General features: G+C 60.8%; 1 protein-coding gene across 1 annotated transcript; it reads right to left on the bottom strand.

Moving 5' to 3' along the window:
* Positions 1 to 1,921: 1,921 nt before the first annotated feature.
* On the bottom strand, positions 1,922 to 11,578 carry BCAM (basal cell adhesion molecule (Lutheran blood group)). Its single transcript, XM_047836567.1, has 15 exons — positions 11,420 to 11,578; positions 9,455 to 9,576; positions 8,632 to 8,860; positions 8,471 to 8,541; positions 8,150 to 8,246; positions 7,876 to 8,058; positions 7,273 to 7,409; positions 6,749 to 6,905; positions 4,625 to 4,740; positions 4,377 to 4,518; positions 4,049 to 4,185; positions 3,722 to 3,866; positions 3,477 to 3,621; positions 2,517 to 2,634; positions 1,922 to 2,400 (listed from the first exon to the last, which is right to left on the bottom strand). Exons 1-15 carry the CDS (start codon positions 11,499 to 11,501, stop codon positions 2,395 to 2,397), a joined length of 1,887 nt encoding a protein of 628 aa, XP_047692523.1. The 5' UTR covers positions 11,502 to 11,578; the 3' UTR covers positions 1,922 to 2,394.
* Positions 11,579 to 17,469: the final 5,891 nt, after the last annotated feature.

The following is a 17,469-nucleotide window of genomic DNA, read 5'->3' as shown; positions in this document are numbered from 1 at the left end:
TTTTGCTTTTCTCTCTTTCCCTCCATTTTCCTCGGATGATGATACTAATAATAAACACATACCGAAAACATACTCTGTGACAGGCTTTGTAGAAACACTTTGCATGGTTATCAAATTCTCTCAACTAGTCTATGACCCTCTATATGTTTCTGCTGTATTTTTTTTTTAAATATTCACTTCTGCCATATAGAAAACAAGAAAACCGCACAAATAAGGAGACAGATAGGTGATGAAGCAAAGGATGGAACTGAAGAGGCGACTCACAGGGGCGCCAGGGGGGATGGCTCAGTCAGTTGAGCGTCCACTCTTGATTTCGGCTCAAGTCATAATCTCACGGTTGGTGAGTTCAAGCCCTGTTATCAAGGTCTGCAGTGACAGTTTGGATTGAACATAGGGGCGTCTGGCTGGCTCAGTTGGTAGAACTCGCAACTCTTGATCTCAGGGTGGTGAGTTCAAGCCCCACCTTGGGCGTGGGAGCCGACTTAAAGAAAATAAGAAACCTGCACAAAAATGATTTCAATATAGATGGGAAGGATGGAAGGGTCGAGGCAGCCCCAAGTGTCTGTGTGTCCATAGGCGCTTCTTGTTGGTGACCCCCAGCTTTGTTCCCTGATGCCTGTGCCCAAGCCACGGAGGTAAAAGCCATGGGCTGGCAAGCAAGCAGGTTTTCAAACAGCTACAGTCGTGGCTGGGGGCGTTTGCCCCCACGTGGCCCTGACACCCTTTTGGGTGCAGAACCCCCGGGTTCACCCTCCACCGTGAGCATCAGAGCCATGCCGTGAGACACGATTTCAGAGCTGTGTGTGTCCCAGAACTCAGGTGGTGGGGACCTTTGGTCACTCGTGCCCTGATCTAAGTGGGTTAACCCACCTCTTCTCTCCAGCTTCTCTCATTTGTTTTAAGCTGATTCAATAAACAGTGGGATCTGAGCATCTTAATTAGGCCGGTGAGCTCTTCTGTACCGGGGGACCCCGGGCGTGCTGCTCGGTCGCCTACCAGGAGACTCCCATAGCAGCTCGCCAGTTTCCCACGGTGATGGACCCCACTTTGTCCATTTTGTGGATGAGCAAACTGAGGACAGAGAAGCAGAACCACTTGCCCGAGACTGGAGGCCAGAGGGCAGAGACCTCCCGGCATGCGCATGCCTTATGGTGGCCCTCCACTGGCCAGATGTGACTGATCTCCATTTGATGGGCTCCGGGAGGTGGCCCCTCGGCCAAGGTCACACATACCCATCTCCCACCCCCCTCCCGCTGCTTCTCAGCTGCTCCTTTCGGCCTTGTTTTCTTTCCCTTTCGGACGGTACTTGTCTTTGGGTCCCAGTTCTCTGGCTCTCCTTGTCCCTGTTTGTCCGTCTCTGCCTCTCTCTCCCCAGATCTCTGTCTCGCTCTTATCTCCTCTGAGCTTCTGCGGTCCACCCCCTTCCCCACCTCCCCTTCTTTCCATCTCTCTCTCAAATCGCTCTTCCTTAGCCTCAGGGAGTCTAACCGGCCTCACTGTTTTTGCTATCTCTCTTCTCTGCCCCGGAAACCCTTCTGTGGGTTCCTCTAAGCCACCCCTCCTTCCCTAGGGAACCCTCCGTTGCAAACACCATGCCTCCCCCCCCCCCCCCCCAGGGCGCGGCTCCACCCTAATGCCATCCCCTCCACAGCTCCCCCCCCCCATCCTGCAGCTTCAATTCCCTTGGGCTCTGCAAGACAGATTTGAGAATTTTCCTTATGGGAAGAGCACCCCATCCTCCAAGAGGGCGCCGGTTCTCAGCGCCCTCTGAACCCTTGGCGCCTCACTCTTCCACCCTCTTATTCTTTCTCCGTGACATCAGACTTCTCCCAGGTCTTGCAAGGAGGGTGGGGGCAGGGAGTGTCACCTGCGCCCCCTTCCCGTCTCGTCCCCCACAGGAGGCTCTGCCCACAGCCTGGCGTGATGTGACAGACAGCATTTATTCCGGACTCCAGTGTCCACAGATGATGGGAGCTGGGGTGGGGGCAGGGGCCCGGATCCAGTGTCGGACTACGCAGTAGGACGTCAGGTGGGGTGGGGGACCGGTAACGGGGGTGGGAGGTAAAACTCGCCCGAGCCGGCCGACCCTCAGAGCCTTGGAGCCTCGGAGCCTCGTCCTGTCCCGGGCCAGGTCCCGGGCTTGGGTCCAGGAGCTATTCTGGGGCCTGAGAGTCACATTCCCTGGAGGAAGGTCCCCTCCTCCCCACCGCCCCTCCCTCTTTCCCCGCAGCAGTGGCTGCTGTAGGTCCCTGCCCAGCCAGCAGAGGAAGGAAGGGAAGGGAGGGCCGGGGAGAAGTGGGAAGGTGGGGGCGGGCGGAGGCGTGGGCAGGCCTGGTTCTCTGACGCTGATTCTCTGATGTCGGGTCTAGTGCAGCCTCCCGGAGGCCCTTGGGCTCAGCACTGGGGACGAGGTAGAGAGGTCAGCCTGCGCCTGTGCTCACGAGGGCCGTTCCACCCCTCCCCGCCTCCCCCGCAGCTCCCCCCGCCACCATCAGGGTGCCCAGGCCCTCACCCACCTCATCTCCGAAGCCCCCGCTGCCATGCCTGGCTCCTCCAGAGGCGCCTCCTGTGAGAAGACCTGTCTGCTCAGGCCGCTCCGACCCTGAGTGGCTCAGCTCCGGCTCCCCAGGTGGCCTGGGAGAGGAGAGGGCACGTTGGAGGCGGTCATGCCTGGGGGAAGGACTGAGGATGGGGCTCTTCCGGTTGGGATGGCCTTGGGGGATGGGGTGGGGGGGGTGGTAAAGGCTTTGGGGTTAGGGACCGGTGGGCAGGACGCTGTAGGAGTTGGAGATGGGTCTGGAGGTGGCTACGGATTGGAGCGGAGGGTGGCCGTGAGCTCAGGCTCAGGAGAGGTTAGATAGAGACGAAATCAGTTAGGAATGGGAATGAGGTGGGGAGCCTGGGAACCAGGTCGGTTAAGCGACTCAGTCTTGGTTTCAGCTCAGGTCGTGAGCCCCGCGGTTCGTGAGATCGAGCCCCGTGTCGGGCTCTGCACTGACAGTGCGGAGCCTGCTGGGGATTCTCTTTATCCCTCTCTCTCTGCCCCTCCCCTGCTCACAATCTCTCTCTCTCTCTCAAAACAAATAAACTTAAAAAAAAGGGGGGGGGATGGGAACGAGGGAAGCATGGAGGGGAGGGGCCGGAGATGCAGTTGAGGGAGACACTGGGCTTCAGAGTGAGGTTAGGGGTGTGGCGGGGACTGGCGCTGAGGGTTGGAGAGGTTGAGGTTGGCTACAAACCGGGTTTGGGGTTGGGGCCGTCTGGGCATGTGTTCGGGGTCTGGGGTTGAATATGAGATGCGGGTCGGGGCTGGGGTCAGGGCCGGGGATGTGTTTGGGTCTGGGGTTGAGGACAGGAGGGAGCTGAGGCTGGCCACGTGGGCTGGGATCGGGGTTCAGGTTGGAGGCGAAGTCAGAGTCGGGTGCAGGGGTGGGGTCGGGTCACAGAAGTCAATTGCAGGGTTGCAGGCCACTCACGGAGGCCCCTTTTCCCCCTGCCGGCAGCAGCCGGGGCGACCCTTGCGTCTCATGCAATAAAAGGCAGCAACGACAAGGAGCAGGAGACCCACGCTGACGGCCACGGCCATGACAGCCACTCCGGCCTGGGAAGTCTGGGGCGCCACTGCAGGGACAGGACGGAGGAGGAGGGGGTCAGCCAGCGGTGCTCTGTCTGTCCCCCCTCCAGGGTCCTGTGCACACCCCCCCAACACCAAGTTCCTCACCAGAGCCGAAGTGAAACACGTGCAGGGCGTTCCCGTGGGGGTTGGAGGCCTCACAGGAGACCCCGTCTCTGCTCAGGGCACTGGTCACCTTCAGGGTCAGGGAGCTGCTCACCCAGCCCTGCCCTCCGGGGGCCGGCTCTGCTGGCTGTGGAGGCTTGGGTCAGCCCCGGCCCGTGGGCTCAAGGGCTCGGGTGAGGGCAGAGGTGAAGACGGCCAGTCCCCCGGGGAGTGGCTGGCCACGATCGGCAAGAGGGCAGGATTCCCCAAGGGGTTGGGGGAGGGCGCCTGGGTCCCGCAGGGCTCGGGATGGGGGGGAAGGTCCCTTACACTGCCCCCCAGTTGGCTCCAGCTGAGTTTGGGCTCCGGGTAGCCGCGGGCAGAGCAGACCAGCCTGACTTCATCTCCTTCCCTCCAGCTGCCCTCACTCCTGGGCTGGGTCTCTTCTGCCCTTAATTCTGGTGGCCCTGTGGGTGGCGGTGGGGGGAGAGCGGGAGGCCCATCGGAGAAGGGGAAGGAGGGGGAGAGAAAGAGAAGGACAGAGGGGACAGGAACAGAAGACAGAGGCACCAGCCGTGGACCCGTCTCGTTTGTCCTGCTCCCCCACCCCCACAGCCGCCCGCCCGCTGTCCCCCACCAAAACTGCCCCATCCCGAACCTTGGACCAGCAGCTTGAAGCTCTGGGCGCGGCTGAGGAGGGGGACGGTGGGCATGGAGGCCTCACAGATGTAGGTGCCCGCAGAATCGAAGGTGATGGAGCTCAGAGAGAGCGTGGGGCCGTTCCCCAGGGGGATTGAGTCCTGGCAGGGAGGGGAGGAGGCGGCCAGGCGGGTGTGAGGGAGGGGTCGAGAGACGGGAGAGGGTGCAGGCTGAGGGTCCCCAGGCCGCAGGGCTCCTCTCTCTCACCTTGGTCCAGCGCAGGGCAGGCGTGGGCAGACCTTGCACGGAGCAGTTCACGGCTGTGCTGTTGCCCAAGGGTAAGGAAAGTTCCTCCCTGGTGCTGAGCTCAAGGGGGTCCAGGTCTGGAGGGGGGGACAGACTGTCACCTTCCCCAGACCCTCACCCACTCGGCTTAGGGGCTCTCTAGGGCGACTGGGTGGGGGTGGGGGGGCGCAGACGTGAGTGCACAACCAGAAGAAGAGCTTGTCAGGTGTTTCTCCTTGTTTTTTCTCTCTCTCTCCACGGACTTTCCAGGCTCCCATCCAGGCCAAGCCTCGAGCCCACATCTAACTCCAAAACACAGGCCCCATCTCAGCCACCTTCTTCCAGAGCCGATGACTGGGCCCACAGTTAATGCATGACCGGTGGGGGGGGGGGGGGGGTTGGTGGCAAGGTGTTCCTTCTCGGATTGACCACCCAAACCCCTCTACCCATCTTTTCATCAAGCCCCTGTCTGCCCTGCCTTCAAAATGGACCTTCCCACTTCTGTCCGTCTCTGACGTCCGGGTCCGACTGCCCGGACCACCTTGCAGCCACCTCCTCGCCGGTGTCCCCGCTGGCCAGGCTTCCTCCCCTGAGCTGCCAGACGGATCTTTTCGAAGCACACACCCGTCAGCCCTGCCCTCCGTGTGAAATCTCGCAGTGGTTACCCAGTATATAGAGGCCAAATTCTTTGATAAAGCCCCCAGGATCCTGCTTGGTCTGACCTCTACCTACCTCCTCAACCTCACTTCTCACCGCACGCCCCCACCCCCACCCCCACCCTTTGTCCCAAACACCAGCTACCCTACTCTCTTGGTTTCTCTCCAGTATGCCATGTTGGGTCCTGCCTCGGGGCCTTCGCACCTGCTGTTCCCCCGGCCTGGGAGCTCCTCTTCCGGCTCTTCGAGTTTCTGATCCCATTCTTTGGTTTTCCCAAACGGCCCCTTTTCAGGGAGGCCTCTCTGTCCCCCCCGTGGCGGACACTGAGATTTCCCCTCTAGCGCTGAAGGATTTGTCCTCCCCCAGCTGTTGAGAAGGATGTCAGCTGTCAGCCCTCAGCTGTCAGCCCTCTCTGGGAACTGCCTCAGCTGCGGAGAGCCCCTCGCTCAAGGTCATGCCCCCTTCCTCGGGCAGGCCACGTGCAATGCCCGGTTGGTGTGGCATTATAAAGGCCCAGCTCCCTTACCCCCGAGTGGGGCTTCCCCAGCACCCTGCAGGGCCGACTGAGACCTTTAGACTACAACTGAGACCAATCTTCTGCCTCTGCCCAGTCCTGCTTCCGTGCCCTCCCCAGCCTCCACTCCAGCCTCCGTCGGTGGGGATCCCAAGGCGCTTCCCATAAACCTCCTGCCTGCAGCCCTCTGAATCCGAATCTGCTTCCTGGGGACGGAGACAGACGGAGCCTGCACCATCCTCCATCTAGAACAGTCCCCGCTCGCCTGGCCAGTCCCTCATCCCCTCACTCTGCGTCAGTCCCTATAGGGGCTCCATCGCGACTCAAAGCACCTTGTTCAGCATTCACCACCTGTCTCCCCTACTTGACCGAGATCTCTGTGAAGGTGGGGGCTGGGCTGTCTCGTCCATAGATGTCTCCCCAACCCTGGTCACGGGGTCTAGCCCCAGGAAAGGAGGCAGAAGGAGGGCCAAGGAGGAGCAGGGCCTTTGCACAGCGCTCAGGTGCAAGGAGACTCAGAAGGCTTTCTAGAAGGCTGGAAAGTGGATGGTAGAAAGCAGGGGTGTTAACCTGGAAACGACGAGAGGAGCTCGGCTGGGATGAGGAGACTGCCTTGGTGGGGAGATGGGTCAGCCAAAGGCGCGGCCAGCCAGGTGGGCCTTGAAGGCCGGGGTGGATCGGGGCACTCGGGAGCCACGGCAGGTTCAGAGTGGAGGGATATCAGGTGTGTGCTTTGGAGTGAGCTCTCTGGCCGCTTCGTATGGGAGACTGGAGGGGGCTGGGGCTGGGGCAGGCACCCAGGGGGCAGAGGGGACCATCCAGACCAGGACGAGGACCCCAGAAGTGGAAAGGGTTGCCGGCGGGGCTGTGTGGGGGTGAGGGCGAGGAGGCCGCTGGTGCCGGGGTCCCCCTGCCCGTCCCCCCGGGACGCTCACAGGCCACGCGCAGCTCCAGGGTTTTGGAGAGCTCCGCGTCCTCAGCAGCGTCGTAGTCCTCCACCCTGCAGCCGTAGGTCCCGCTCTGGCCCCGCTGAACCCCCTCCAGGGTCAAGTTCCCCTCAAGATTTGTTTTCAGCACGTCCTCCTGCTTGTCCTGGGTGACCAGGGATGAGGAACCCGGCTCAGGAGCCGCCCTGGTCCGGGGGTGGGGGCGGGGGTCATGCTGGGTCGGGGTCAACCGGGTCAGAGTCAGGGGTCACCGGGTTAGCATCGTGCTAGATCAGAGCCCACTCAAGCAAGGGGGCAGAGGCCCTGCCAGGCCAGGGGCCACCCCGGCTGGGTATCGAGCTGAGTTAGGACTCTCTCAAGTCAGGGCTCAGAGGTCCTGTGAGCTCCTGGGTCAACAGGCAGGCGCCTCGCTAAGCCGGGGGCCACCCAGGTGAAAGGTCAGAAGTTGGCGGGGCCAATATGTCACAGAGGTCAGGGGCCACGACTTCCAAAGGAACGACGGGGTGAGTCACCTGAAGGCGGAAGAATGTGTATTCCGGGTTGGGGCTGCCGTCCCCCCGGCAAAACAGCTGGACGGAGTCCCCCTCGCGTACCCAGCCCTCGGTGGTGGAGGGGCTGTCCACCCAGAAATGCACGTGCTCCGTGGGATCTAAGAGAAAGGGCAAAGGGGAAGACGGGTCAGGGCAGACTCACGGTCAGGGTCGAGGGTAGGTCAGGTCAAGGGTAAAAGGCAAGGGCGGGGTTAGGGAAGAGAGGTCAGGCCCCAGCCAAGGGGAAAGCTGCGGTCGGTCAAAGGATAGAGGTCACATCTGTCATAGCTCAGGTTCCCGCTTATTCTGAGATCGGCAACCAGAGAGGTCAGAGGTGGAGCTGAGCTGAGAGTGCAGGTCAAGGGTCAGAGGTCGGCGTGGGCGACAGGTCCGTGCGGGATTCCGGGACCCCGAGCTGGTGTGAGAGGGCGGGGCGTGGTTCGGGTGCGAGGTTCTGTGGGCCTCCGGGCGCTCGAGGTGGTCGGAGGTCAGGAGGGGGGGGGGGTGCCTGGAGGGCTTGCGGGGCCAGGCCTCAGGGAGGTGAGGGGGCCGCGGCCGGGGAGGTGGGGACCAGCCTGGACTCACAGTGCAGGGTGAGGCGGAAGGCAGGGCTGTCCAGGCGGCCGTGCTGGCCCGCGGGCAGGTGGTAGCGCACGGAGCAATGGAAGCTGGCGTCCCGGTCGGCCTTGTGGAGCCGCAGGTAGAGGGTGCTGGTGAGAGACTGCAGGCCCGAGGCCTCCCGCACCGTGCGGCTGGTCATGTAGCCGGCTGGCAGAGGGGGAGGAGGCGGCGGGTCAGCCAGGCCCCCGCCACCACCCGGCGCCGTCCCGCGTCCAGCTGGGCTCCCGCGCCCGCTCACCTGAGTTCACCTCCATGGGCACCTCCAGCCGCTGCCCGTTCCGGTACCACGTGATCTGGGGGGCCGGGTTCCCGTTCCGGCTGTTGCAGGTGGCGATCTAAGGCAGACACAGGCGTGGCCCTGGGCCCTGAGGTCGGTGGCAGGGGGGCGGGGAGGGGGCCCTCTTTCCTGGGGAATTCTCCTCGCTCCGGACACAGGAGTCTGGGTTCCCCAGCCCTCTCCTCCCCCAGGATGCAGGAGTGCAAACCTCCCCCACCTCCCAGCCCCCTCACCCCCGTCCCCCCGGCCCCGACCCTGGAATTGAGGTCCAGCCCGAGGTACCTCCTGGGCAAAGTCATCCACCACAGACAGGATCCCTTTGTTGGGGGAGACCTCGGTGGCCTCTGGTTTTGCTGTGGGGGAGACGGTCGGGTCAGGAGCCCCTCTCCTGGGCTCTCGCCCACCCGCCCCTTCCGGGGGGGGGGGGTGCCGCAGACACTCACCGAACATGTGGAGCCGCGTGGTGGCCTCGGCGCTGCCCGCCGCACCCGCCTTCACCACGCACACGTAGTTCTGCTCGTCGCCCACCTGGGCCTCGGTCAGCACCAGGCGCCCCCGGGCGTCCAGCTGGTACGGGGGGCTGCGGCCCCGAGAGTCGTGCACCGTGCCCTGCAGCTCGGAGCCCTGCAGCTCGGCCGAGGCCAGGCGGTGGCGGACCCCAGAGCGGTCTGTCTGTGGGCGGCCGGGGGGGCGGGGCTCAGCTCCAGGCCGCCTGGCCTGCCTCCCCCAGAGTCTCTTTATCTCTCTCCGCGACCTTTGCCATCTGCTGCTCTCTGGGTCACCTGCCTCCTCTTGTCACCTCCCTCCGGTCCCCCGTTCCCTGGCCTGCGTGTGGGTTTCCTCTCCCCAGGTCCAGGTCCCTTGTTCTGCATCACACTCCGTTCTTATCTCTCTTCCTCTCTCTGTCTCCCCCTCCAGCCCTGTGTCTCTGCCTCTTATCTCCTCTTTTTTCCTCTCTCCTTCTAGTCCTGCACCCCTGGGGTCTCCCGCTATCTCCTTGTCTGTCTCTGAACGGTCTCTCTCTGGAGCCTGCGCTCTGAACGGGGCGCCTTCTTTCTAGTCTCAGCTGTGCCCAGACACCAGGGGACCTTGGAGTGTCCTTCCCCTGGCGGGGTCTCAATTTCCCCATCTGTAAAATGGAAAGGCAGCTGGATGGAGCCCTTAGGTCCTCTGGGCTCTGAGGAGGGAATGCACGTTTGCAGCCCTGTGGTGCCCTGACCCCCAGGCCCCTTGGCCACCCTCTGGCCCCCAGCCTGCAGCACTCACCAGGAACCATTCCAGCACAAAATGGTCGTGGGCCCCCTGGGGGGTGCAGTTCAGGGCGACGGGCTCCCCTTTCATCACCTCCACCAGGGAAGGCACGGATAAGTGGACCTCGGCCTGGGCACCTACAGGAGAGCCACTGAGCTCTTTCTGCCTCTGTTGGGGACAGCCCTCCAGACAGAGCCCCTCCTCCCCCAGGTCCCAGGAGTCCTGGCTCCCAGTGCCCTCCTCCCTCAGACCCAGGAGTCCTGGCTCCCAGTGCCCTCCTCCCTCAGACGCAGGAGTCCTGGCTCCCAGTGCCCTCCTCCCTCAGACGCAGGAGTCCTGGCTCCCAGTGCCCTCCTCCCTCAGACTCAGGAGTCCTGGTTCCCAGTGCCCTCCTCCCTCAGACCCAGGGTCCAGGACCCCAGCCCCTCCTCCCTCCCATCAGCATTTGTCTCCATCTCTCTCCACAGGACTACGGGCTCCTCCCCCGGGCCACACAGGGCCCTGGCTGCTTCTATCCAATCCTCCTGGGGTAAGACCGCACCTGTCCTTGTGCTTTCCACTAGACCAGCCGCCCCCCAAGGGCAGGGCCAGCTCTGGCTCATCCCTTGGCCTCCAGCACCCTGCGCAGGGCCTGGCACGTCGCCAGGCCTCTGTGTCTCTCACTCTGGGTCTCCATCTCTAGTCCCACAGTCTCTGCCTCTCTGTCAGCCTGACAGTCTGTCTCCGTCTCTCTCAGCCCCTGGGTCTCTGTCAGGAGTCGGGGGCCGGGGCTGCAGCTGAGGCACAATGGGTGTGTGGGGGCGGTCAGGGGGGACAGGGCTGGGCAGGTTTCAGGAATGTGGGAGGGACAGGCTGGCCCAGACCTGCCCGGCCTGGCACCATATCCCCCTACCCACCCCTTGGCCCCTCTGCCTCTTTGCCGAGCAGGGAAGGGGATAAGGTGTGTCCCCTCCGATTAGGCGAGCGTGAGGCCCAGGATGGCGGGTCCTGAGGGAGAAGGGAGCGGGAGTGGGGGCGGCTGGACTCCTGTCCCAGGATCCTGGCAGACAGAGCTGTTCCCATTGGGGAAACCATGCTCTCTCACCCTCTGGGCTGGCATCCTGGCATCAGCTCTCACTTCTGAGAACCTCCCTTTCCTTCCCCGCCCAGCTTGACCCAGCCCTGCCCCTGGGGACCCACTATTTGCCATGCTTGTGCCAGGGGCCTGGATTCCCAGGCACCCACCTCTGGCCCAGGCCTGTCCCAGGGGAGGGGTGTGGGGCCAGGCTGGTGCCTGGGGCTAGTCTGAGCAACAGACAGCAGGAGGATGGAGAGATCTCTCTGTCCCTGGCTGCCAGCCCCTCAAGGCCTCCTCCCCATCCCACCACCACGCAGGTGTGTGGACTTATCTGGGCCCCAGGAAGAGGGCACGGTCACTCGGAAACACTGTTCCGCCGTCACTGCCCAGGGCCAGCGCTCCAGCCCTTCCGCGAGGGAGGGGAGTTCTTTAGAGCCTGGCTCTGAGTCCAGATCGGGGGAAGCCTCAAACGCATGTGGTTCCCTGCGATCCAGCTGGAAGGTCCCCGACCCTCGCAAAACTTGAGAACCTTTCAGAGGGAAGCCCTGGGGTTTTGGTCTCCTGTGTCCTGGGGAAGCCACTCCGGCCACCGGAGGCCTGGACCTTTGGGTCTGAGGAAGCAGGAGTCCCGGGACTCCGATTCCAGGGGCTGAGGGCCCCTTCGCTCCTTGGTCCCGAGCGCGGAGGGGGCTGGCTTCTCAGGTGGTGACTAACCCGCTGCCTGCCGGCGTCTGCCCAGCCCCTCTGCCGGGCCGTCCCCAGCTCGCTCGTTGGGAAGGGTATCCCCCGTGCTCCCGTATCCCTCCTCCCCGGGGCGCCCACCTTTGGCTTCCTGGGGTCGAGGAGATCCCCTTCCCCCTTCCCTTTCCCGGGGTCCCCAGGGGCCGCCCCCAGCGGCTCCCTGCTCTCGGCCCCGGCCGTACCTGGGTGCGCCCCCAGCAGGAGCGCGAGCACCAGCAGCCTGGGGGCCCTGCGCGCCCCGGCCCGGGCGTCCGGGGGCTCCATGTTCGCGGCGGCGGCAGCAGCGGGCGGCGATTGCCCGGGCTGCGGCTCCGGCGGCCGCGGGGCTGGGAGCGATCAGGCCCCGCCCCTGGCAGCCCCGCCCCGCCCCGCCCTCCCGAGCCCCCCCTTGGGTCCCCCCCCCTCAAACCCGGGCGCCCCGCCAAGACCTCCCACTGCCCGGAGCGGACCTCCCAGCGCCCGGCCCCGGGCCCGGAGCGGGGCTCCCTCTGCCCCCAAGCTCTGGGCTGCCTGGCTCGGGCTGACCGGTGCCCGCGGCGGTGGCCTGACCGACCAGTCTAACCAGTGCCTTGGGCTGTGACCTCACCACCCCGCTGCGGCCGCCATCCCCCCTAATTCGGACCAGGGGTCATCACGGCAGGTGACCGGGGCTTGCCCAGTTGATTTTACCCAGCTGACCCCGCACGACCAGTGAGTGGCCTGCACTGGCCTCTCCCAGGGTAACCGGTGGTTCCCAGCATGACCGGGGGCTTGCACTCCCCTCTCCCAGTACAACCAGCGGTGCCCCGCCTGATCGGTGGCCTAGAGCAGCTTCCTCCAGGGTGCCTGGTGAGGCTCGTCCCTGGAGCCCGTGCAAGGGGCTGCTTTCCTGTCTGACCAGTGGCCTGGAACCCATCAGTTCAATCTCTTAAATTTCACGGCCTTCAAACCTCAGGTCAGCCCGGGTCTCTGTGATGATGGCGGGGGAGGGGTGGGGAGAGCGAGTGCTGTGGGGTGCTCTTTCCTGGGCTCTCCTCCGCTCCGTAGGGCCCTCCCTCTCTTCTCCCCTTCCAGGGAATCCCAGGAATGCCACCCTCCTTCCTCCCTTCCTCTCCCCTTCACTCCCTCACAACCTTGGGGGGCAGGGCAGGAGAATTAGGCTGGAGGGAGCAGGTGAGAGGGGGAGGGGAGCAGGCTAGGGCACCTGAGGGGAGGAGGGAAGAGCAGAGCTGTGGGTTGGAAGGGTCACAGGTCAGATGGGGGGTCACAGATCAGACTGTCCAAAGCTTCTCACAAGCCAGGTCTGACTGGGGCAAAATCCTCTGGGGGTGGGGGTTGGGGGGCCGGAGAAATGTCACGGGTTATATAGGGAGTAGCTAGCCCTGGACACTGGTCAGAATGGGGGGGAGGGGTGGTCACTGGTAAGATGCCATTGCCCATCAGACACGGAAGGAAGGCTTCAATTACAGGTCAGCTTGGGAGTTGTTGGTCAGACTGGTCAAGGTGCTACTTTCTTCCTTGGTGATACAGGAGAGCAACCGTTACACCGGCAGAAGAGACCCTTTAGTATTAGTCACACCATTGCCTCCTCCGGGATGCCCTCCCCGCTCCCTGGCTGGATCAAGGGCTCCCACAGCCCCCTGGGCTCCCCCACCCCAGTCCTGCACACTCTGGGTCATCCTGGAGATGACCACCACTCTGGGGATTAAGCTGTCCCCTCACTGGACTGTAAATCCATGAGGGCAGGGCCGGGGCCGTCTCTGTTGGTCACTGCTGTGTCCCCAGCATAAGGCCAGACACAGAGCAGGTGCTCAGGGAAGGTTTGCAGGGCTCAAAAGGCAGGAGCACACGGGCTCACTGGATCACCGCAGGACACATGATACAAAGTCACTCATGGACATGGGGTGCCTGGGTGGCTCAGTCGGTTAAGCATCTGACTTTGGCTCAGGTCAAGATCTTGCGGTTTGTGGGTTCAAGCCCCGTGCCGAGCCCCGTGCCAAGTCCCGTGTTGAGCCCCGTGTTGAGCTCTGTGCTGACAGCCTGGAGCCTGCTTCAGGTTCTGTGTTTCCGTCTCTTCTCTGCCCTTCCCCCGTTCGTGCTCTGTCTCTCTCTTTCTCAAAAATAAATAAACATTAAAAAAAAAATTCACACTCACTCCTGGACAAATACACCTTCAAGGGCTCGTGCCCCTGTTGCTTGGGCTGGACCCTAGTAGGCACCCTCTCATCAGTCCATCTTCCTCAAGAATCCAACCAGCCAAGGGTCTAGGTGGAGAGAAGGACTGGTGTGGAGTGTGAATGAGGGAGGGAAGGCGTAAATACCAGCCACAGTCCCTCACAGACCTGCAGAAACGGGTACCCTAACGTCATCTGCCCTCATCCCCTACAGTTTCTTCCCACAAAACAGCCGGAGGGATCCCGTTAAAATGGGAGTCAACCCACATCACTCTTCCGCTCAGAATCATCCCAGGGTTCCTCCCAAAGTAAAAGCTAAAGTCTACTCCATGGCTCACCAGGTCCTCAATCTTGGTACCTCCCTGACCCCATCGTTCTTTCTCTTCCCCTTTGCTAGCTCTGCTCTTGCCACGCTGGCCACTTTGCTGCCGTGCCATTCCCCCGATGCCAGCCGTGTGCTGGCCTCAGGACCTTTGCACTTGCTCCTCCCTCTGCCGGGACATTCTTGTCCACACAGCTCCCTCCTTTACTGGCTTCAGAGCTCTTCTCCAACATCAGTTTCCCTTGACCGTCTTATTTCAAATAGCAATGCCTGCTATCCCAGCCATTCTTCATTTCCCTTATCTTACTATATTTTCCCTCCATAGCACTGATGCAACATGCTTATGTTTTATTGTTTGTCTTGCGTAGAACATAAGCCCTAAGAGAACCGAAACTTTGTTCTGTTTACCACTGAATCTCCAGCGCCTAGAACAGTGCTTGGCATGAGGAACAGAGTAAATACGAATGGAATAAACAAATTTCCCAGTCCCATCCTTCCTGTCTCATGTGTATATAGTACACATTTCATATTTATTTATTTTTTTATAACTATTTTTTTCTATGTATTTGAAGCACAGTAAAAAAAAATTGGCACACTTTGGAAATCCAGTGGCATAGTTATTTAATTTTTTTTTTAATTTTTTTTTCAACGTTTACTTATTTTTGGGACAGAGAGAGACAGAGCATGAACGGGGGAGGGGCAGAGAGAGAGGGAGACACAGAATCGGAAACAGGCTCCAGGCTCCGAGCCATCAGCCCAGAGCCCGACGCGGGGCTCGAACTCCCGGACCGCGAGATCGTGACCTGGCTGAAGTCGGACGCTTAACCGACTGCGCCACCCAGGCGCCCCTAGTTATTTAATTTTTTAAATGTTTATTTATTTTTGAGAGAAAGAGAGAGAGAGAGAGAGAGAGAGAGAGAGAGAGAGAAATCCCAAGCAGGCTCTGTGCTGTGAGTGCAGAGACGGTTGCCGGGCTCGAACTCACAAACTGTTGAGATCATGACCTGAGCCGAAATGGGAGAGTTGGCCGCTTAACCGACTGAGCTACCCAGGCGCCCCCACATTTTATTCATTTCATTGTGTTTTAGGGAGAGAGCAGGAGGTGGGGGGGGAGGGCGGTGCAGAGGGAGCCCGACACGAGGCTCCCTCCCGTGACCTTGGGTTCATGACCTAAGCCGAAATCGATTAAGAATCTGCCGTGCAATGGACTGATCCTCCCAGGTGCCCCTGGTGTCACCACTTCCGCGTTGTCATGAACAAGCCTCATTTTTCCTCTACAGCCCCTCCCCCCCTCCCCCATCCTCAGCTTCCCTTTCCAGGTTGCTTGCCCTCAACAGTGGCCCTGGAAGCAGATGATTCTCCTTTTGAAGTCCATTTAGGAAGGGCAGGTGTAGCCCAAGTTTATGTCCTCACGCTTGAGTCATTCCCCTCGCTTCAGTGGATTCCGCGGGCCTTTCATCGTCTCCCATCATCACAAGAAGGGTGAGTTACAGTACAGAAGGCATTCCCAGGGAGAGACCACAGTCACGTAACTTTGATCACCGCAGATTGTTTTCACTGCTCTTTTTCGTCGTTAGGTGTTGCTCATATCTTAGTGTACCTAGCTTGTGAATGAAACTGTATCGTAGGTTTGTCCAGACATCCACGCACTAAGTCGCGAGTCAAAAACATGAAGTATGGCTGCCGTTCGATACCCTCTGTGGTTGCAGGCATCCGGTCGGGGTCTTGGAACCGTCCCCCTCGTGGATAAGGGGGACCAGTGTGCCCATCATTGTACACACACTGTGTGATGGGCCACTTTAAACTAGTTCACAGCTTGGGGCGCCTGGGTGGCGCAGTCGGTTAAGCGTCCGACTTCAGCCAGGTCACGATCTCGCGGTCCGTGAGTTCGAGCCCCGTGTCGGGCTCTGGGCTGATGGCTCGGAGCCTGGAGCCTGTTTCCGATTCTGTGCCTCCCTCTCTCTCTGCCCCTCCCCCGTTCATGCTCTGTCTCTCTCTGTCCCAAAGTAAATAAACGTTGAAAAAAAAAAAAAAATTTAAACTAGTTCACAGCTTGGGCAACTCGGGATCAGGATACGTTCGGAGGGCAATGGTGATTCCCCCGTCATTCCAGATTTGCGTCTGGAGGATGGAACCATCGGGAGTCTGTGTTGTCTTGGAGGTCACTGTGTGTGCATTTTGGGTTGGACAACAAGAGTTAGCTGTGCAGGGAAAGTTTAGATAAGAACTTTAAAAAAAAAAAAACACGTTTGCTATTTATTTATCTTCAAGTAATCTCTGCACCCAATGTGGAGGCTGAGCTCACAATCCCGAGGTCGAGAGTCACACGCTCTTCCTAAAAGTGTTCGACATGTATTCATCTTTGAGAGAAACAGAACGTGAGTGGGGGAGGGGCAGAGAGCGAGGGAGACGCAGAATCCGAAGCGGGCTCCCCGCTCTGAGCTGTCAGCACCGAGCCCGACGTGGGGCTCGAACTCGCGAACTGTGAGATCATGATCTGGGCTGAGACCAAGGGTTGGATGCTCAACTGACGGAGCCACCCAGCTGCCCCCGTCCTGCTATGCTTTGAATCGGGAACTAATAATGCCAAAAAGCGGGGACTGGTTTCTCTGGGACACGTTCTATTTTCCTAAGATGCCTTCGACGGTATCTCTTGTTCCATATGCTACAGCCCCACCTTGATGCTCCACTGAGGGTGTGTGTGTGTGTGTGGGGGGGGGGTCTAGGTCCCTTCCTCTTATATCTGTGCCCTTTGGGGACTCACGTGTAAAGATGAGAACGGGGCAGGGGTGATGCTGCAGGACTCCCAAGATTAGGTAGCCTCTGCCTGGGTCACTAGAAACTTCTCCATCAAGCCTTCAGCCACCACGCAAGCAGCCAGACTGCCTCAGGGGACCACGCTGTGGGGCGGGGCGGCGCCTAAACTAGGAGCTCGGCCACCACCCTGAGAGGTGTGATTGCACCCTGCCCAGAACCACAGGGCCGAGCCCTTCCCCAAATCCTGGCCCAGGAGAGATTCTGTTCCCTTTCACGGCTCACTTTCCCATCCTGGTTTTCTAGAATCTTTCCCCTCTGCACTGGGATACCTTCCCCACATCTTTTCAGTCCCAGCTCGGATGTCTCCTCCTGGAGGCCCTCCCTGACCTCCCAGGCTGGGTCAGCTCCCCGCTCTGGGCCCCTGTAGCGTCCCGGTTTCCCCCATCCCAGCCCTGCCCGCTCTGGGTCGTCACTATCTGTCCTCCACAGGACTGTGAGCCACCGGAGATGGGGGGGGGGGGGGGGCGGGTAGTGATTACTGCTCCGTGCCAGCCTCATCCAGCCTGGGCTGGGCACAGGGCAGGGCAGGGCTCACGGTTTAAACCGAAGTGGAGGGAGGCTTGAACCTCCGAGATGAGTGATGAGGTAGGGAGACACTTCTTCAGTTTGATTTGGACTGGAAATCACTGTTACTCTGGGAGAAGATCCCAGGGAGGGATGGAAGAAAGAGAAGGTTAGGAACGCTGGGCAAGACCAGGTGCGTAACTCTTAAAGAAACGAGAGATCTTTTGGAGTAGGGGCTTGGGACTTGGATATCTGGGTCTGGGTTCAGGAATTAGTATTATTTTTTCATTAATGGGGTAAGGGGGTTGGTTGCCTGATTCTCTGAAAACTTGGGACTCCGGGCTCCTGGGTCTGAGGGAGGAGGCTGGCGGCCTGGACTGCTGGGTCTGAGGGAGGAGGCTGGAGGACTGGACTCCTGAATCCAGAAGAGCTGGGT

The sequence above is a fragment of the Prionailurus viverrinus genome, chromosome E2 (genome assembly GCF_022837055.1).
Source record: "Prionailurus viverrinus isolate Anna chromosome E2, UM_Priviv_1.0, whole genome shotgun sequence".
In the NCBI taxonomy this organism is placed as follows: Eukaryota; Metazoa; Chordata; class Mammalia; order Carnivora; family Felidae; genus Prionailurus; species Prionailurus viverrinus.
This window is presented reverse-complemented; position numbering and strand designations above follow the sequence as displayed.

Coding starts and splice junctions, on each gene's coding strand:
- BCAM (XM_047836567.1), bottom strand. CDS start 11,501: ATGGAGCCCCCGGACGCCCGGGCCGGGGCGCGCAGGGCCCCCAGGCTG. Junction 4,741..6,748: donor CCTGGAGCTGCGCGTGGCCT/GTGAGCGTCCCG, acceptor CCCCCCCTCCAG/ACCTGGACCCCCTTGAGCTC. Junction 4,519..4,624: donor CTGCCCTGCGCTGGACCAAG/GTGAGAGAGAGG, acceptor CCTCCCTGCCAG/GACTCAATCCCCCTGGGGAA.